The sequence below is a fragment of the Heteronotia binoei genome, chromosome 14 (genome assembly GCF_032191835.1).
Source record: "Heteronotia binoei isolate CCM8104 ecotype False Entrance Well chromosome 14, APGP_CSIRO_Hbin_v1, whole genome shotgun sequence".
Taxonomy (NCBI): domain Eukaryota; kingdom Metazoa; phylum Chordata; class Lepidosauria; order Squamata; family Gekkonidae; genus Heteronotia; species Heteronotia binoei.
In genome coordinates, this window is record NC_083236.1 from 53,192,033 (window position 1) to 53,213,166 (window position 21,134).

A 21,134-nucleotide genomic window follows, 5' to 3' on the forward strand; every position below is an offset into this window, starting at 1 on the left:
TGACAGCCATATTAATGAATGGCTTAAGCATTGTTAATGTTGTCCTCGCTTCTGGTTGCCTCTAACAAACAAGAGGCAAATTCATCAAATGTAAAACTTTTTTTTTTTTAATATAAGTCTTTTATGCTTTTAGGGCCCTCTTGAAAATGACTTGGTGGTCCATGTTGCATTGATTGCTGAAAGCCAACGGTAAGCCATTCATAACCAGTAACAAGCCTCTGCTCCCAAATGCAAATGCTGTATATATAAACTACCAACCCCAGGAGAAGCCAGAGCTGCTTGACCCATATGTGGATGCTTAGAAAGTCTGTGAAACTACATGCGCGGTTCCTGTTCCAGAGCCTGAAGAAGCTACATTCTGTGAAACGGCTGGTCCAGCTAGTGGCACCGTCGCCAGAGTGGTGTGGCCAGGTCACATGGGACGCTTCATGAATTTGTGCTTTTGGACACTTATGAAAAGACTTCTTTCTGAATGTTGGATTGGTCTCTATTTGAATGTCTGAGTGGTCTATGTGAGATGTTCATCCCCTCCATGTAGGGCAGGGGTGGCCAAACTGTGGCTCGGGAGCCACATATGGCTCTTCCACACATATTGTGTGGCTCTTGAAACCTCCATCAGCTGACTTGGAGAAAGCATTTCTCTCTTTAAATCACTTTGTCAAGCCAGCTGGTGCCTTGAAGAATGCATTTAAAATTGCTTTCTTTCCACCTCTCTCTATTCATCTATTTTCCTCCCTCCCTCCCTCCCTCCCTTCCTTCCTTCCTTCCTTCCTTCCTTCCTTCCTTCCTTCCTTCCTTCCTTCCTTCCTTCCTTCCTTCCTTCCTTCCTTCCTTCCTTCCTTCCTTCCTTCCTTCCTTCCTTCCTTCCTTCCTTCCTTCCTTCCTTCCTTCCTTCCTTCCTTCCTTCCTTCCTCCCTCCCTCCCTCCCTCCCTCCCTCCCTCCCTCCCTCCCTCCCTTCCTGTCTTGCAGCTCTCAAACATCTGACATTCATGATTTGCGGCTCTCAATCATCTGGCATCTATGTGGCTCTTACATTAAGCAAGTTTGGCCACCCTTGATGTAGGGGTTTGTTTTGGGCCAAGATGTTCATTATTATGTCAAAGTATGAGTAGTTCATATGAGAGTCTTCTTGATATTACACAAAAAAAATACACAACGATTTTTGTCAAAATCCTTCTTTCATATATGACCACGGACCATTTGGCATTCCTTGTAGTATATATAAGCTGACAACTTCCAGACCTTAAACTTGGGACTAACTTGGTGGTGCGTGCTGAAGCTTCAGAACCGGCCCTTTTCATGCATAGTAGGACCTGTCAATCTTTTGGCTAAGGACACGTGTTTGCGCCACGTAACATTCCTGGAAGAAAGACCAGTTTGATTGGATGGCAGTAAAACCTCTGGATCTGGTATAGATGTTCTGACCTGAATGGGCCAGGCTAACCCAGTCTCATGAGATCTTGCAAGTGAAGCAAGTACTGACCACCAGTGTTCCCTCTAAGCTTAGTTAGTGTGAGCTAGCTCACAGATTTTTGGTCTCCGACTCACACAAAACTTTTGTTTTAGCTCAGGAAAAATAGCCCCAGAGCAAACTAATTGACGCAGTAGCTCACAACTTTAATGCCAGTAGCTCACGAAGTAGAATTTTTGCTCACAAGACTCCATGGCTTAGAGGGAACATTGCTGATTACCCATGGTTATTACTTGATGGGACACCATTAAAGAAGTCCAAGGCTGGTCTGCAGAGGCAGGCGATGGCAAACCGTTACTGTTCATCTCTTGCCTTGAAAATGCTGTGGAGTCATAAATTGGCTGTGACTTGATGGTACTTTTGACCACCCCTGGATATAAGTGCCAAGATGGGGATAGGCAACCTCCAGAACACTTGCTGAACATGGCACGCAGACCATTTTGCTCGGCACACAGGCTGGTTCTTCACCCAAGGTTGGCTTTCTGCCAACTGTGCTACACTTCAGGGTCAAATTCAAGCTCTCTTCCTCTCTCTGGCTCCAATTCAACTCCAGAACTGACCTTGAGGGCTCTTGATCAGTGTTCCCTCTAAGCTGACTTAGCGTGAGCTAGCTCACAGATTTTTAACCTCCAGCTCACACATTTTTTTCTTAGCTCAGGAAGGATGACCCCAGTAGCTCACTAAATTATGCAGTTGCTCACAATTTTAATGCCAGTAGCTCACAATTTTAATTGCAGTTGCTTGCAAAGTAGAATTTTTGCTCATAAGACTCAGCAGCTTAGAGGGAACATTGCTCTCAATCCAAGCCCAGGTTCTGATACGGTAGCTCATTGCCCCAACTTGACCACAAAAGTCTTCAGGAGTTAGATTCTTTCATGAATTTCTGGGGAGAAACGCATATTGCAAAGGCAGCCTTTGCAATCTTGCTCTCTCTTTCTATGTCCTTCTCAGTAGTTCACTTGAAAGCCTTAGTATGGATTACAAACTTTGTGCCTTGGGTGCCATTATTTATTTTCACAAGCAATTGCTGCAAGGGCCCTGTTTAAAAGCAGGTTCTGTTTTTACTGTATGGAAATCCTCTCAGTGTTTCATTTTTCTAAACAGCCTACAGGTTTTCTTGAACACATATGGAATCCAAACACAGACTCCCCAGCAGGTAGAACCCATCCAGATATGGGCACAGCAGGAACTTGTGAAGGTAAGATAATCCTGCTGTTCTTCTAGCCATTTTCCTCCTTTTAGACAAACCAGGGTGGTTTTTTGTTGTTTAGGCAATGAAACTTCTGCTTCCTGTGCTGTAATGTGTCTCGCTTTTATTGCATTCTTACTTAATCCATATAAATATGCATATGTTGGTCAATAGTAATAACAACATGCTTTACTGCATGTAATTGTAGACTAAGAACACTCTTAGAGATAAGGTGGGAATGACTTCACAAGACACAATCCATTCTCTACAGTTTGCTGTGTAGAAGTATCTTCTAATATGCTTTCAAGTGTTCTGGTTAGAACAAGAAATATTCTTTGTCCTGCATAGTCTTCTTGTTTCCAATTGTATGAAAGGGTCCAGTTGCCAAATCTTCTAAAAGCTGATGTTTAGTGTGATGCTTAGAGAATATCTGACTACCAACAACTAAACCACACCCACCTCAAATAGAATGTACAGTCAAAATTAGCACTTCCTTCCTGATGTTGAGTCCCATTCATGCTTCCACTTTTGCATCTGTAATCGGCCTGCCCCATTCATTTCAAAGAGAACCTTCCTCTGTTGAAGTGAATGGTGGAAGCTTTACCAGGAGAGTGCCAGATATATCCTCTCCCTTGCCTGCAGATTGGGGTAGTGAGAGGAATGTGAACGCTTGGTTTTCAAATTGAAGTGAACTGTAGAATACAAAAGATTTGTAAATTACAAATTCTTGAAAGAAAAATGCATAATGGACTAGCTGAGATGCCTCCTCTTTCTTTTGAGAATGCTGTTGACATGGCAGAATTTTTTTTTGCCCGGGGAGGGCGGGGGGAAGTGTCTTGGGGAAATTGAGCCAACCTTAAATGAAAATATGCTTATCTCTAATGGAATTTCTGTCTGGCAATAAAAAGCTTAGCGACTTTTCATGGTGCAAAATGTATTAATGTCTGTGAGTGTGAAGAAGGATTTTGAATTTTCTTTTTTATTATTTGGAATTTTCTTCTTTCTTACCGGAGTGACCTTGGTAACAGCTTTGTAGCTCAGAATCCACTGCTTTAGCTAGCTAAGCCCTGTCTACTAGTACTACATCAGGTTTTGCCCAGCTCCGCCAAGTAATTTATCCTGGCCAGGTGCCAAAGAACTACACAACTGTTCCAGGCACTCAAGGAGACTTCAATGTATTGTTTTTTTGGAACAGCTGCTCTCCATGTTGTGTGGCGAACTGCTTTTGAAAATTGGGGGATTTTGAAAAAGCCGCTGTTGAAAGAATGACCTGGTTAAGAAATCAGATTCTGATTCTTCGAAGCCATTCTCTTAAACACTCCTTTCTCCTCCCTCCATTTTGCCAGTTGCCTTCTCCACTTCTGGCTTTTCTCTTACCAGTATTTGCTACAATGGCTAAGCTGGGGAAACCATGGTTAGCAATAACATTCAAATCATCATTTGAAACCATGGTTTGCAAACCAGGATTTGTAGATGAGTGGTAGCGACAATTACATAAATGTAGACATCATAACAAATGAAAGCAGGCCCAGAATAGAGAAAGGAGGATAGTGTGTGAACGAAGAACAAGGGAGGCGTGAGCCTGCAGCACTTTTCCAGTCCTCCAAACCATGGTTCAGAGGGTCATCTGAATGGAGCCAAAGTCAAAAATCCCAGTTGATGTGCACAAGCCCTTGGTCCTGTCTATAAAGTAGATTTTTGGACTCCTCACCATTATATCTCCTTTGAAGCTTATGAATAGGGTTGTCAGCTTCGGGTTGGGAGAAACCTGGAGATTTTGAGGGTGGAGCTGAAGGTTTGGAAAGGGAAGGGACTCTTCAGTATGGTATAATGCCATGCAGTCCACTTTCCAAAGCAGCTGTTTTCTCTAGGGGAACTGATCTCTGTAACGTGGAGACCAGTTATTGTTGTTATTGTTTTCATTGATTAGATTTATAGACTGTCCTTCCCCAAAGGGCTCAGGGTGGTGCACAGCAGGTTAAAATAACAGAATAATTTAATTCCAGTTTACAATAAAATCAGCTGTACTTGGCAGTGGCAGTAAAATTGTGCTTCACTCCCTTCCTTGGGTGGATCAGGGACTGACCATGGAGAAGGTCTCCATCCAACACTTGGAGACTGGCAACCCTAACCCTACTATGAAAGTAGCAGTAATTATTATGCAGCATAGGAGCAGCTCAGTAAAGAGGAGGATTATTTTTTGCAAGACAAAGGGGCAACCTATTTTATTTCATTTTGGCTTTTTGTTCTTATTGGACTTTGCCGCTGCTTCTACGAGGGGGACTTGAGGCTATTCTCAAAATATCGTCTTTGGTTTTGCATTCACTTTCCTTTCCTGAGCAACTCCATCATTTCCCGGTGGGAAGGGGGAATGTTCTTTCCCTAGCTTTTCTGCAGCAAAATGACCTTTCCTTTCTGAAAAGGTCACTGTGCTGCAGAACCATTGACCAGCCCCTCCCTGAAGTCTGCTTGGCTCAGAAAGCAGCAGATGAATTATCTTGGCTAGCGCCCTAAGAGTTAATGTGTTCAATGAGGCTATCTTGTGTGTGCAAAAAAAGTACAGGCCGGTGTGAGAGAGAGATATTTGGTGGGGGGGGGGAGGGTTCCAGATCATTTCTCCCCTCCTGTTCACGTTCGCTTGTCATCTCTTTTCTCAAATGCCATAAATACCCTCTTTTGGCCCAAAGCAGTTTCTCATAGCTACAATACCTGAAATGCAAGCTTCAGCAATTCTGGCTCCTCAACCACCCAACCCTAACGAGTTCTTTTTTTCCTCCTGTTGTTTGATGATTGAATTTAAACAGATCTTCCCCGTTCCTTAGAATTTACATGCTCCCCCATTTTGCAGGCTTACTTCCACCTGGGGATCAATGACAAGCTGGGCCTCTCGGGAAGACCGGACCGACCGATTGGCTGCCTCGGGACATCAAAGGTTCTTGCAAGGGATCTCTGATCTGCATGAGTTATAGCTAGCGTGAATAGTGGAGGAGGACTGGACTACTCTGTAAACACAGAGAGCAATTTCATTGCATTTGAGTATTTATTTAAAAAAAAACGTTTCACATGCTTTGTCCAAATGCATCGAGGATAAGTTATTTCAGTGACACCACAGCTCAGCGACCTTCATGTGTATGATGAAGCTAGTTTTTGGTGGGGATTTTTGCCTATGAAAATTCATGCCATGGTAAATATGCCAGTCTTTAAGGTGCCACAGAAATGTTTTTGCTTGACTTTTCAGGGTATTATTAATTAAAGTAGTGCTTATTCATGACTGGCTTGTTCAAGACGAGTGTGGCATAGAGGTAGGGTTGCCAATTCCCAGGCGGGGGCAGGGGATCCCCTGGTTTGGAGACCCTCCCCCCGCTTCAGGGTCGTCAGAAAGCGGGGGGAGGGGAGGGAAATGTCTGCTGGGAACTCTGTTATTCCCTATGGAGATTTATTCCCATAGAAAATCAAGGAGAATTGATCCGCAGGTATCTGGGGCTCTGGGGGGGGGGTTGTTTTTTGGGGTAGAGGCACCAAATTTTCAGTATAGCATCTAGTGCCTCTCCCCAAAATACCCCCCAAGTTTCAAAAAGATTGGACCAGGGGGTCCAATTCTACGAGCCCCAAAAGAAGGCGCCCCTATCCTTCATTATTTCCTATGGAAGGAACTGAAAAGGTGTGCCATCCCTTTCAATGTGATGGCCCGAACTCCCTTTGAAGTTTAATTATGCTTGTCACAGCCTTGATCTTGGGTCCACCCCTAATGTCTCCTGGCTCCACCCCCAAAGTCTCCTTGCCCCACCCCCAAAGTCCCCAGATATTTCTTGAATTGAACTTGGCAACCCTACATAGAGGTTAGTGCAGGGAAACTCATTTGTTATGAGAACCAGATCCAACATAAACATGACCTTGTCGGGCCAGGCACGAGTGTCATAAAATGTAATGCTGGGTAGCGGAGATATAAATTGTATAAAGGACACAGACAAACACAATTAAAGATTTTAAAAACTGAAAACAAAACATGCTTAAAACATTAGCACTCGTTGGTCTTAAAGGTGCTTTCTTTATATCTCTCCTGTGCGATCCAGGGAACTGGACAAAGGAAGCTCTGGCTCTTTCCTTCCTTTCTCAGGGGACCAGGAGGGAGAGGCTTGGCTTAGAAGCTCTGCTGGGCAATTGAGAGAGCCTGGCAAAGCTAGCTCTCCCTCCCCTCTTCCTCCTCAATTGAGGAGCCTGAGCCAATGGAGGAAATAGAGGATTTGCTTTGTAGCTCCTGTGTGATTGAGCAAGCCTGGCAAGGGAAGCTGTGATGCAGAAGGAAGCAAGAGAGAGAAAGAAGGAAGCAGATAGCCAGTTGCTCAGGGGGCTGATAGGCACATTCTGGGGGTCTAATTCAGCCCCCGGACTGCATGTTTGACGCCTCTGGGTTAGACTGTCAAGCTAGGATCTGGGAGGTCAAAGTTTGAGTCCTCGCTGAGCTTGCTGGATGACCTTGGGCCAGTCCCACACATGCAGCTTAATCTTCCACGCAGAGTTATTGTGGGGATAAAATTGTGAAAGGGACCCTATTGAGGAGGAAAGTAAGGCATGCATGCCATATATCAGTCTGGGTTTAATTGTAGAGTGGGAGGAGGACTTTCCTCCCTTGTAAGAGCAAGTTTGATTATCGGTGAAAAATTGATTTCTGTTTTCCTGTCTTTCTGTAGATTTACCGAATCCTGGGCAAGACGGTTGTCTGCTACCCAATAATTTTTGACCTGAGTGATTTCTACATGTCCCAGGATGTTATGATGCTGATCGATGACATTAAGGTACATGTTTGCTTAGTTAAAGATTGAATGTAGACCTGCACATTAGATGTTTGTCGATAAAAAGATTATTAGCTCCTATAGCCAATAAATAAGTACACTGTCTGTTCTTAGCGCTTTCAGTCTATGGCTGCAATCCTATGCGTATTTACTTGAGTGTAAGCCTGCTGAACACAGTGGGGTTGCGTCTGAGCAACCATACACAGTGTCAAACTACTTGCATCACTTCAGAAGTTAGCAGCTCAGTTCTCATTGCTAGTCTTGCAAACCGAGCCATATGTAGCACACTTGGTCTTTTCCCACTCCACAAAGATACATTCCATATAGGAAATTGGCAATGTTTCAGATGCTCCTAAGTATCTCAGGTACAAGAAGAGTGTGAACGAGATAATTCTCAATAAATGGATGCAACAGGGTGTTAAATGTCAACACAAATCACAGGAAAGCGGGATTTCATAGTCACCCAGGACAAGCTTTGTGAACGTTTAAATTTAGAATTAATTGCATTCGCTCTGGATGCGCAATAAACGAGATCATTGAAAAATGTGGAGAGACATATTGAGAGGGAGGGTGTTGAGCTGACTCAAGGTGCTGTTAGCAACAAGTAGTTACGTAAGCGAACTTCAGAGCTGAACATACACTGATAGGAGGAAACGTGGCTGATGCATTAGGAGCTGTTAACTTACATACCCCTTCAATCTGGCCTTCCGAGGTCACTGTGTTGGGAAAGAAGTAGACGAAATACAGCTCCACACCAATGTCCCTTCTTTCCCCCTACTGAGGGGAGCAGTTCACAGCCTGAGCAGAAAAGAACTGCTGTTATCTTAAACTGGCCTGTGAGTAATGCAAACCCTGCAGGGCTCCAAACTGCTGCGGAGCGGGGCTTCCTGTGTTAATGAGTGGCTGCACAGCTTAGAGGGAACACTCCTCCCTCACTGCAGTATTCACCCCATTTGCATTCTGCATCTGCTGGCCCTGCAAAGGTAGAGCAACAAACCAAGGCTCATTTCGCACTAACCTTGCACCACGCCAGGCTTCCATTTCTGTCCAGAGCAGGCTAGTGATTTTGCACCAGCTGCTCCGTGCCGCCATTTTGCGTGGGGAAAAGCCGCGATTTGCCGCGCCGCAGTGTAAACCTGAAAAAACAAGTTTACATTGCCGCGCATGAAATCGGGGCTTGCCCCAAATTAAAATGGCAGCACGGAGCAGCTTGTGCAAAATCTAGTAGGCTTACATTCAGCGAACCCCTCTTCTCGGGTTTTGTTTAGTATGTCACCGAATCATCCTTGAGCATCTTTGCCAGTGGCCCAACCTGGACCCCCTTCCGTGAGCTGTTAAAAAGACCAGCCTATCCCATTTTACAAGTTTATTAAGGTGCAGCATTGCCTATGCATCATACCCTTTATTTCTTTTTGTCTTTGTTTTTAACGCTTACATAGAATGCTTTGCAGTTCATTAAGCAGTACTGGAAGATGCATGGCCGCCCCTTGTTCCTCGTGCTTATTCGGGAGGATAATATAAGGTAAGGCCATTCAGATGAGAGAGTGCATGTTGTTTCTGCCATAAAGTGGTGCAGCATTAAATCTCCTTGGTTTTTGCATCCTCAGGGGAAGCAGATTCAATCCGATACTAGACATGTTGGCCGCCTTTAAGAAAGGAGTAGTTGGAGGCGTGAAGGTTCATGTCGATAGGCTGCAGGTAAGTTGGTTTTTTTGCACATTTCTCATCATCGTTTGAAATCCAATTACATATTTGTTTGAATAACTTGATGTCCTAGCAGTGCAATTGGAGGCAGTGTTAATCCGTTCCAAGCCCATTCATTGCTGGTGGCTTCAACTAAAGTAACCCTGTATGACAGGGGTGGCCAACGGTAGCTCTCCAGATGTTTTTGCCTACAACTCCCATCAGCCCCAGCCATTGGCCATGCTGGCTGGGGCTGATGGGAGTTGTAGGCAAAAAACATCTGGGGAGCTACTGTTAGCCACCCCTGCTGTATGGGATTGTACTGTAATAGTATTCTGCCCCTTCCTCCAGAGAATTCAGAGAGGATTGTACTGTGCCTAGTTCTCCCATCCTCCATTCTATCCTAAGACTAAATTACTAGTGCAGGGGGTCCCAACCTTTTTGAGGCTGCAGGCATCTCTGGGATTCTGAGACGCAGTAGTGGGTGTGACAACAAAATGACTGATGCAGGAGGTGTAGCCAACCACAAAATGGTTGCCAGAGGAGGTGGAGCCAACTACAAAATGTCAGCAACTGAAGTTAGATGTAACTCTGAGAGTAACTCTTCAACCTTCCAGGCAGAAGCTCTGTTGAATAGGATAACTTAATCTGCACAGGCAGTCTCAAGAGCTTCCAGTAGGCCCTGTAAGAAGAGCCCTGTAAGGTCTTGAAGGATTGGCTACATCAGAGGGGTGTAGCCTAATATGCAAAGGAGTTCCTGCTACAAAAAAACCCCTGGAAGTGCCATGTCTGAATGCTAACTTCGCAGACGTATGTGTATGGACCATACTGTAAAGAATCTTCTTGGCCTCGCTTATTTTAATCCTGCTTTGATAGAACAATAGATAATAAGATATCATTTTCAGATTTTTTTTTAACTGTTCCCAAACACAGAGGGAAATGAGCATGTATTTTAAAAACAATATTTTATCTGATTAAAAAGACATGCTGCCAGGTGGAGATTGCCTCAGACATCCTCTGACAAAGCGTGCCCTTGTGGATTCTTTTTAAAAGCCGAGCTGTTTCCGAGTCCTTTGAGGACAGTTGTTCTCCTCACTTTACTGCCTTTCCACGAAGATTTACTTAATAATTAATAAGCATTTTAAGAAGAGTGTTTTATTTCTTTGACAATCATTGCTGCTTATGTTATATGTCTTATTCATGAAGGGTGTAAACTTAAAAAAACCCCTTTTTAATTTTTACAACCATTAAAACAAGATCAGGCTAGTCTTCAGCAAGGCCTCCTTTGTGCTTCGAGTTTTATTGGGTATTGCAAATGGATCCAGTTTCTCCACCATGTTGTGTTTTTGTATCTTTATATGCGAGAGATATTGCCAACAGTTTGCTGTGGAATGGTATAATATGGGAAGGATGGTGGCTCAGTGGTAGAGCATCTGCTTGGTAAGCAGAAGGTCCCAGGTTCAATCCTCGGCATCTCCAACTAAAAAGGGTCCAGGCAAATAGGCTTGAAAAACCTCAACTTGAGACCCTGGAGAGCTGCTGCCAGTCTGAGCAGACAATACTGACTTTGATGGACCGAGGGTCTGATTCAGTATAAGGCAACTTCATATGTTCATATGTTCAATATAGCCTGCCCTAACCTGGGTGGCCCAACCTAGTCTGATCTCGTCAAATCCCAGAAGCTAAGCAAGGTTAGTACTTAGATGGGAGACCAGCAAGGAAGGTCACAGTCATTATGCAGAGGAAGATGAAGGCAAACCTCCCCTGTTAGTCTCTTGTCTATGCGATCACCAGCTTTATGCTCAGCTGGAAATAATCTACTCGTGATCCCTAGCCCTGAGAACAGCCAGCTGTCCTCGACCAGAGCAAGAGCTTTTTCAGCCCTAGCTCCTACCTGATGGAACTCTCAGTCAGATAACATCCATGCCCTGTGGGACCATATGCATTTCCTCAGGGTGTGTGTCATGCCCTAGACCTAGACCATCAGGCCTAGAGGACCTGGAGTAGGGTTGTCAAGACCCCTGCTTCCCAGAGCAGGTGACTTTTGTGCATGCGTGACACAATGATGTCACTCAAAAATGATGTCATCGCATGAGCGATGCTGTGTGTGGCCACTCTAGGTGTTTCCGGGAAAACTCTATGGTTTTTCCCAGACACTCTAGCCATTAGGGAGGGGGAAATTCTATGGTACCTATTGTACCATAGAGTTTTCCCTCCCAAATCGCTAGAGCAGCCGGGAAAACCATAGAATTTTCCCGAAAACTCCTAGAGCAGCCGCACGCAACATCACCAGTGTGATGACGTCATTTTCGGGCGATGTCATTGTGCCAGCGACGTAGGGGGAGGTTGGGAACCTCCTGGGCGGGGGAAATCCCCCTAGTCTGGAGAGGCCTGCTTCAATTTGCTAGTGTGCCTACATCTCCCAGGATCCCTTCTGTCCTTCTGATTGGGTGGCGGAGATATAGGAGGGAAAACTTGCCCAGTGAAGATCTGATGGTTGGGACCTGGAAGACAGAATAAATAGACCTAGCTGGAGAGAGAGATATATATATTGTTCTCTCTGGGAATGCTGAGCTGGATAGAGGCTGCAGCAGGAGGGAGTTTGAGTGAGTCAATTGGAATTAAAGGAAGGCAACGTGTAGTTAGTCATGTCAGGGCTTTTATTCTTTTGAACCATCTTTACTGTCTTGGGTTTTTTTTTTATATTCACTATTGCCAGGGGTGGAATTCTAGCAGGAGCTCCTTTGCATATTAGGCCACACATCCCTGATGTAGCCAATCCTCCAAGAGTTTACAAGGCTCTTTTTTGTAAGCTCTTGGAGGATTGGCTACCTCAGGACTGTATGGCCTTATATACAAAGGAGCTCCTGCTAGAATTCCACCCCAACTATTGCACTGAAAAAGGTTACAACCCACTTGTTCGTTTTTGAGCAGTTTTAATAAAATTGTTGTTATACTGCCTGGGTCCTCACATCTCTTTGGTCACAGATAGAAGGTGTTTTCTTAAGAAGGAAGACAGAGGGGTTGGGTGGGTGTTCCGGTTCCTCTCAGACTGACCCCATACCATAGTGGTGGCAGCCAGTAAAGGTCCTCCCTGGTCCCCTGCTGTGTGATAGCATGTAAGGCAGAGATGTTCCACCAGGCTTTTGTTTGAGGACAGCAATAGGTACAGCCTAAAAGACCCTGGCCCTGGTCGAGGACAGCCAGATACCTTTTAAGCCAGGGATCACTGGGAGATTTTGTTCCCCAGAGCATTACTCTCTTCAGGGTGGGGAGGTATATTGGGAGAGGAAGTCCCAAAAGTACACTGGCCTCTGACCGTTCAAGGCCTTAAAGGTTAAAAACCGAAACTTTGACTCTGACCCAGGACTCAACTAGCAGCTGGTAGAGCATTGGCTAAATGTGTGGTCTCTAAGGCAGAGGTGTCAAACATGCAGTTCGGGGGCCAAATCAGGCCCCGGGAGTGTTCCTATCAGCCCCCCAAGCAACTGGCTGTCATCTGCTTCCTTCTCCCTCTCTCTTGCTTCCTTCTGCATAACAGCTTGCTTTGTGAGGCTTGCTCAATCACACAGGAGCTACAGAGCAAAACCTCTATTTTTTTTCCGATTGGGTGAGGCTCCTCCCTTGGGGAGGAAGGGGAAAGGCAGAGCTTGTTCTTTCAGGCTCTCTCAATTGCACAGCAGAGCTAGTGAGCCAAGTCTGTCTTCCTTCTATTGGCTGAGTCTCCCCCCACCCCAGTTCCCTGGGGAAGGAAGGAAAGAGCCAGAGCTTCCTTTGCCCAGTTCCCTGGATCCCATGGGAGAAATACAAAGCAAGCACCTTTAAGACCAATGAGTGCTAACATTTCAAGCATGTTTTAAGTTTTTAAATATATATATATATATATATATATATATTTGTGTTTGTGTTCTTTATCAAATTTATATCTCTGCTACCTAATCTTAAATAGGTACACACATGGCCCAGACCAACATGGCTTGACCCAACCCGACATGGCCCAGCCTCTCAAGGTCTCATTTATGTCAGATCCGGCCCTCATAACAAATGAGTTCGGCACCCCTGCTCTAAGGGGTCCCTGTAAGGACCCTGGCCAATGCCTTCTGGATTAGTTTCAACTTCCAGATCAGTCTCAAGGGTAGCCCAACGTAGAGGGCATTACAATAGTCTAACCTGGAGGGTGGACTCAATAGCATTATACTTTGCTGACGTTCCTCAACTCCCCAAATCCCACCTTCCTTAGGCTCCACCCCCAAAATCTCCAGGAATTTCCCAACTTAGACCTAGCAACCATAAGGAAAGTGCCATATGGCAAGGCAGCTTCATGTGTTCCCCTGGTAGATATTTAGGGTTGCCAATCCCCAGGTGGGGGCAGGGGATCCCCCCGTTTGGAGGCTCTCCCCCCGCTTCAGGGTCATCAGAAAGTAGGGAGGGGAGGGAAATGACTGATGGGCACTCCATTATTCTCTATGGAGACCGATTTCCATAAGATTTAATAGATAATTGATCTGCAGGTATCTGGAGCTCTGGGGGGGGGGCTGTTTTTTGAGGTAGAAGCACCAAATTTGCAGCATAGCATCCAGTACTTCTCCTCAAAACACCCTCCAATGGATGGAAAGCATTTAGAAGCTGTGCAGTCCCTTTAAATGTGATTGCCAGAACTCCCTTTGGAGTTCAGTTACACTTGTCACACCCTTGTTCCTGGCTCCACCCCCCAAGGTCTCCTGGCTCCACCCCTAAAGTCTCCTGGCTCCACACCCAGAGTCCCCAGATATTTCTTGAATTGGACTTGGCAACCCTATATTCCTCCCTTAAACCAAAGAAACACAGAAGGATGAGCTGTGGTAGGCCAGGCCCAGGGACTTTTTTTTGTAGAAAAAGCCCAGCAGGAACTCATTTGCATTTTAGGCCACACACATACACACACCCCGATGCCAAGCCAGCCAGAACTGTGTTTCTGTGCATTCCTGCTCAAAAAAAAAAAAAAAATAGCCCTGGCCAGGCCAATACAATGCCTTCACTCTTGTGGTCTGTCTCAGTGCCCTGTGCTAAATACCTCTGTATTTCACCTTGTAGAGAGATATCAGTTTGTAGAAAAGCTGCCTTGTTGTTTTTGCCTCCTTGTCTGCCTTAAAACTATGGGAGTGCTCAATTATATTGCTACATTGTTTTAGATTGGCACCCCCCCTCATGTGTAATACTGAAGCCATAGTGGTTTTACCATTGTGACCTTTGAGCGCTAAAAGCACAGCTTTATGCCAATTTACATCCTTCAAAGCCCACTGATTTCAATGGCGTTAAGAAAGGGCTCAAATCTGTTCAGGATGGCATTGTAAATTTCTCAAGTTTTAAAAACGCTGCTCTTCCATCTGCTAATTTTAAAATGCCGATTTCCTAATGTAATCCTCTAAATCAATCAGTGTTTTGGATATTGTCCATTTCGTTAAAGCAAGGAGGGGAAGGTGAAATACTTAGATGGGGAAATGCCGATAATGCATTCTCTACTAAAGGAATATATACAGCGTGTTCATAATTTAGTTCCAGTGTGTGCATTTGTATGCAGATGGCAGTACACACACACACACACACACAGAGTTAGGGTTATAGATGTTAATTCATGGAAGAGCAGCATAATCTTTGCTTGGACTATTTGCATAAAAATCTTTCCATGCTTCGGCTGCAAATGTATAAGGGTTTCCTGCCCTAGCTGTAATAATTTTTCACATTTGCATCCTATAATTCTTTTATCATAATTTGTGCTTAGAGAGATTAGGCAAGTTAAACACAAAAAGGCAACATCAGCAATAAAAGCCGAACAGATAGTGTTGCAGGGAAGTCTTTCTGCAGTTGTGGCTGTATAGTGCAAAATATTTTTCCTACGCAACTGCAGTTGTACTTGTATTTATTTCTTCTCGTTGCCACTTGGAAAGGCTTTTTTTTTAAGCCAAAGACTTTACAGTGGGTTTAGTGTAATACATTTCCCCTGCAAGTTACACATGAACCTTTTCTGCACGTTCACTGAATTAACAGCAATGAATACCCACCTAATAAAATATTAATAAAAGCAGGCAGCATTGTTCTGCCATAGAACACAAATATTTGTGCAAAGAATTCAGCTGGAAGGGGTGGAGAGAAGACAGAAAGCTGGATCAAAGGTAGCCCAACAAAGCCATAAATCTCTGTTTTGCTGTCTGTAGCATAGCATATCGTTAGGAGAAGAAGAAAATAGAGAGCATCTTCCCAGAGATGTTGGAGATCAGTCTTGATTTCCAGGATAAAACTGTCTCTTGGATGGAAATCAGGGTTCCTTTCCTCTCATTTGTCTTTGTGCAAATGAGGCTTGGATCCTTGTTTCCACGGGCCAAAACCATTCCTGCTAGCAGAAAAGGAAAAGAGTGATTTTGCCCAGCCCCCCCTCCCCCAACACACACACACTGCAAACTTCCACTTCTTCCCCCTGTGCTGTTCCATTACTGTCCATTAGTCCAGGGGGCAATGGCACAGGCAGCTGTGGCAGGAAAATTCATTTACACAAGCACTGCATCACAAGTAGTCAGCAGCTCTCATCGCTTTCTTCCCTTCTCTTTGCTTCTGCTCCCTGAAACCCTTCAAGAAGGTTCAGCTAATTCCCAATGGTCACAGGTTGAGTGTAGCTCACGGATTTCTTGCCAGCCCTAGTCTATGCCTAGGGGTCCCTAATGTGGCACCTGTGGCAATGTGATGTCCATCAACACCTTTCTTGGTACCCACCAAATGTTTTCAGAAAATGGACAGGGTCAATGGGGCTTTCACCCAGCCGGGCTTCTGATTGCCCACTGGAGATTTGGCTTGGTGTGCAGATTGAAAGGCATACTGTCAAGTTGAGCGTATGCCTGAACTATTGAAGAGTTACTGTTAGAGTTACTTAGCTCCCTACATTTTGATATTTACTCCACCTCTTATGGTAGCCATTTTTGTGCTTGGCTCCACAGCCATTTTGTTGGTGCGCCCACCACCCTGTGTCAGAATTCCGCAGGTGCCCGCAAAAATTGGGAACCCCTGAACTGAAGTATCCCTGAGTGACTATTGATTGACACATTGAAGTTCAAGGCTCTTCACAAACCAGCACATGATGTGGAGAGCAGTAATGCCAAAGAGAAGACTAGGAAAAAAAAAACATTTCTTCCCCCCAACCGCCTTTCCCCCCAAGTTTTCCAGCTAGAAAACTTATATGAAATATTTTCTCTTTTGTAATGGGCTGGTATGCTTTGACAAAGTTTATTCATATGAATGAGAATCAGTACTATAAGTAATTTTTTTTTGCCATTAAAGTCATGGTTGACTTATGACGATCCCATGGGGTTTTCAAAGCAAGAGACATTCAGAAGTGTTTCACAGCTGTCTTCCTCGTCATAGCAACCCTGGTATTCCTCAGTGGTCTCCCATTCCAATTATAAGAATACACTATTGAAGAGTTCACTGTTTTCAGTGATAACAAAATTTTATTTGATATTCAAATATTAGGGTGCAACGGTGCGGTTTTACAGTTTTTAGTTTTTTCTTAACTCTCAGATGGCAAAATCCAAATATTTGCACCAAGGAAGTATAGGGTGCAGAAGTTTGCAGCTGTCTTTTAAGTACCAGGTATATTCACAATTGTGCTTGTAGAAAACTTAGACATAAATATGTTTAAACTCTATAAGTATGCCTAAACTCTATAAATACGTCAAATAATACAATTTTATTTGCTAACTTAAGTTATACAAGAAACATTTATGCGGTTAAATATGTTCAGGTTTGATGAGGAAATATTGCATATATTCCTCTCCAAATCTGGGTATCCCCCTCCCCCCCCGAAATAAATGGAAAGATTCTAAATGTCTGGACATTTTAGATCTCCTTTGCCACATGGGAAGAAGGAAGATGGCACTGTGGCCTTAACAATATTGTTAAGCAGTCGGGTTTGAACAGATAAAAGGAAGTACTTCTTCTCCCAAAGGGTGATTAACATGTGGAATTCACTGCCACAGGAGGTGGTGGTGGCTGCAATAGGGGATTGGATAAACCTATGGAGCAGAGGTCCATCAGTGACTATTAGCCGCAGCATATTGTTGGAACTCTTTTGTCTGGGGCAGTGATGCTCTATATTCTTGGTGCTTGTGAGGGACAACAGTGTGAGGACTTCTAGTGTCCTGGCCCCACTGATGGACCTCTAGTGTCCTGGCCCCACTGATGGACCTCCTGATGACACCTGGGTTTTTTGGACACTGTGTGTACAGAGTATTGGACTGGATAGGCCATTGGCCTGATCCGACTTGGCTTCTCTTATGTTCTTATTTTAAAAGCCTTTCGATTATGGGGAGGTCAGTTTCTCTGGGATCAGCAGTGGCTCTGAGACTGCTGAGGAGACAGGTACATTTATGGCCAGGTATGGAGTGGCAAAGGAGCCAAGAATCCTTGGTTCTCTGCACAAGCAATTGCAACAGCAGCCTGGCTCAGAGCCTGTCCAGCATACACATGCTGCTTCAGAGCATATAATCCATATAATCGACTGCTAAAGATTCATTTTGTATAACAGCACTCGAGTGTGGCTAGAAAGTTCTGCAGCTCTTTTGCTTCTTTGGAAAGCCTGTTTCTTATTACCTACTCCTTTCACTAAGACCTTGACAATGTCTTAGTTGAGCCAGAAAAAGGATTAAGGAGGAACTGCCAGAACCACACGCCAAGCTGAGAGGTGAGTTACCAAGGCTGCAACTTTCTTTCAGAAGTATTGGCTTGGCATCCCCATGGCAGAACTGAGCTGATATACCATAGAGATAAGCAACCCCACCTGCTGGTTAGTCCATAATTCACTAAGGGATGGGTTGATGCCAACACCAATGGCGTGTGCTTGTCCCTTTTTTATGAGCCTGATCTCTGTTGAAATTATAACAGCCTGTCACTATGTTTCCAGATATTGTTAACATTAGTTTCCTGTTACCAGATAAACATAAGCATGAGTGCCTTTATTGCTGTTGCAGCTTTCAAATCCAGAGTTGTCAAGTCAGCTGTCCATCTTCTGTTGAGGATCATCTGGTTGCATTTCTGTACTTTATCCCTCCTTAGTCACAAGACTGATTTGGGCCCTGTGAGCCCTCACAGCGTATTGTCATTCATCCATGGTCGCCCTGTACACACACTTTTAAAATATTCTTGCTAAACCTTATTTTCTCTCTGCCCCTTCCCTCCTTACCCCCTTTCAGACATTAATTTCTGGAGCAGTGGTTGAACAACTGGACTTCCTAAGGATCAGTGAAACAGATGAGTACGTACACTTGGAATAAAATTAATTTTAAAAAAATAATATGATAAACTTATGAAATAAAAAAAAAACTTTCTAGATTGCTATCCCTCCCCCAGTTTGAAAATAAATTGCAAAGCTTGATCATTGAAGCAAGCCCTGGATTTTGGAAATCTCAGTGATTCCTTTCTGCAGGCCTCCAGAGTTCAAGAGCTTCGAAGAGCTCGATCTCCCAAAACATTCAAAAGTCAAGAGACAAACCAGCACACCAAATGTTACTGAACTGGAACAACAGCCAGATATTAATGTGAATGACTGGAAAAACAAGTCAACTTATGAGATTCTTCAGAAACTGAATGTAAGTATGTAGGAGAAAACAAAGTTTGTTCTTCTCCCTTGAGGCATAATATTTGCAAATGATGATGCTATTGAGGCATAATATTTGCAAGGCACTGGGCGTTCACAGGTGTAAATCATGAAGCTTTCTGTGCACCTGCATTCTGAAGTGATTGAAGTCTTAGCAGAAAGGCAGATTCACAACGGCATTTCCACCCTTCTGCTCTTTTTATGGTGCATGCGCAAATTTCGGCCAAACCCTGTCATCGTGGGAAATTTGGTAGAGATTTCAAAATAACATGTGCTGCGTATGTATAATGAAAAGCTATGTCCAAGCTTGTAACAAATGGCATTTTCTCACTGGTCTGTGACACTTTGATGGTTCTTCCTCGTCAGGACTGCAACTGCCTCGCAAGTCAAGCGATTCTACTGAACATTTTGCTCAAAAGGGAAGGCCCGAATTTCATCACCAAGGAAGGTACGTTATTCGAGGCGAGTTTGCGCAGATATCAATGAACATGAATAATGGGCGTGCACATTGGAAGTTGTGTTGCTATTTTCCTCTCCATTAACACACTGTCTCTTTTAAATGGGAAATGTGTGTTCGACCACTGTAGGATGGAATGAACCGTTAAATGTATTAACTCTTTTTCATTGTCTGCTCGTTATATGTCTCCCGCTTATAATTCTGAGCACGTACTTGAAGGGTAAATAGGTTCTATCTGCTATAGTAAGATGAAGCTGAAATGCTATTTTTTTTTTGCCTTGGATTGTCCTGAGCTGTGAAACATGCAAGTTGCTTTATGTGTAAATACATTTCTTGAATGTAATGCATACATGTAAATATATTACTTGGAATGTTTTTAAAAAAGGACAACCGAAGGGGAGAATCAATCCATGGATATAAAATATTCCTCAAATATATTGATCTTTTAAAAAAGTGTAACAAGTGCGTATTTCAAGCTATATTTTTCTCCCAAGAATATTTGTCCAAATAAAACAAATAGCGAGCCCTAACACAAGCAGTGCTTTTTATGTTTATTCAACATATATGCTGCTTAATGAGCTGTAGTTCATTATCACGTTTCTTTAAGGCATACAGAACTACAAAATGTATTGGTAATTGTACATGATAAAATGCGTTCCTAATTTTCTTGTAAGTATTGCTTTAAAAAACATTCCCGTGACATTTCTAAAACACAGATGATTTCTACTTCTGCCTCCTTAAGTGTTCAAAAGTATTTCATTTGAGGAAAGACACCCCCTTCCAATGGTCAGAGAGAGTTGCATTGCACTTAAACTATATATTCTAGCAGGAGCTCCTTTGCATATTAGACCACACACCCCCGATTTAGCCAATCCTCCAAGAGCTTACAAAAAAGAGCCTTGAAAGTTCTTGGAGGATTGGCTACATCAGGGGGTGTGGCCTAATTATGCTAAAGAGCTCTTGCTAGAATTCCACCCCTGCTAGCAGTGAACTCTGTTAAATTGTTTTAAGCTATTTAATTGTTATTATTAACTTGGTTTAATTGTTAAACTCTAATGCTTATCTGTTGTTTTATTGTTTTAGTTTGATTGTTGCGAGCCGCCCTGAGCCTGTTTTGGCAGGGAGGGTGGGATATAAATCCAATAATTAAATAAAGATCTAACAAAAGGAAGTTTTGACTCCTGAAAGCTTGTACCCCCAAAATCTTGTTATTTTCTAAGGCGCTACTAGACTCAAATCTTGCTCTCCTACTGCAGATCAACACTGCTACTCTGTTAACTCTGGGTATAAGCTAAGATGTGCAGGAGCCCAGCTTGTTTCTGGACTCACTTACCCACTTTGCTTCTCTGCCCCCAAACTACCTCCTTGAAAAGATTGCAGCAAAGGAATCCTGGTTAGAAACTGATTCCTCACCAGCGGTTGCTCTGGCCCCAGGCTTCTGCTTTCCTCGGATCAAGTGATCAGTTCCCTACCAGTGGGTGCACAGGTGAATTTTGATCTGCGGCTCTCTCCAATTTCCCTTGCAGCTTCCTGCTCTGTTTTTTTTGAGATTCGGAAGCTGCAAGGGAAATTGCAGGGAGCCACAAATCAAAATGCAGCTGCGCAGCTACTAGTGGGGAATCGATCGCTTGATTCAAGGAATTAAGAAGCCCAGAGGTAGAGTGACTGCTATTGAGGTATTGGTCTTTGTCTGGCTAGCTGTGGTGCATGAATGTAGGTGCACAAATTAACCCGAGTTTCCGTTTCCTCCACTAACTGGGATTCTAACCCAGAGTGGGTAATTAAGGCTTAACATTCCAGTTAGTGGAGAGGGTTGGCTGATTGTTGCCTACATTTGCACATCTTAGGTACCCAGGGCTACTTTCTAACCAGAATTGCTTCATTGTGTTCTGTTCCAGAAAGGAGGATCAAGGTATAT

The 21,134-nt window shown here is 43.8% G+C and overlaps 1 protein-coding gene across 4 annotated transcripts in view; it reads left to right on the plus strand.

Annotated features, from left to right (window-relative positions):
- PHKB (phosphorylase kinase regulatory subunit beta) overlaps nucleotides 1–21,134 on the plus strand; it is a 220,019-nt gene that overhangs the window by 155,019 nt on the left and 43,866 nt on the right. For all 4 annotated transcript variants that reach the window (XM_060253754.1, XM_060253753.1, XM_060253751.1 and 1 more), the window contains 9 exons: nucleotides 134–189; nucleotides 2,577–2,670; nucleotides 5,510–5,593; nucleotides 7,353–7,457; nucleotides 8,894–8,976; nucleotides 9,062–9,152; nucleotides 18,356–18,417; nucleotides 18,589–18,751; nucleotides 19,126–19,207. In XM_060253754.1, coding sequence (XP_060109737.1) covers nucleotides 134–189; nucleotides 2,577–2,670; nucleotides 5,510–5,593; nucleotides 7,353–7,457; nucleotides 8,894–8,976; nucleotides 9,062–9,152; nucleotides 18,356–18,417; nucleotides 18,589–18,751; nucleotides 19,126–19,207 — 820 coding nt within the window. The remainder of the gene's footprint in view (nucleotides 1–133; nucleotides 190–2,576; nucleotides 2,671–5,509; nucleotides 5,594–7,352; nucleotides 7,458–8,893; nucleotides 8,977–9,061; nucleotides 9,153–18,355; nucleotides 18,418–18,588; nucleotides 18,752–19,125; nucleotides 19,208–21,134) is intronic.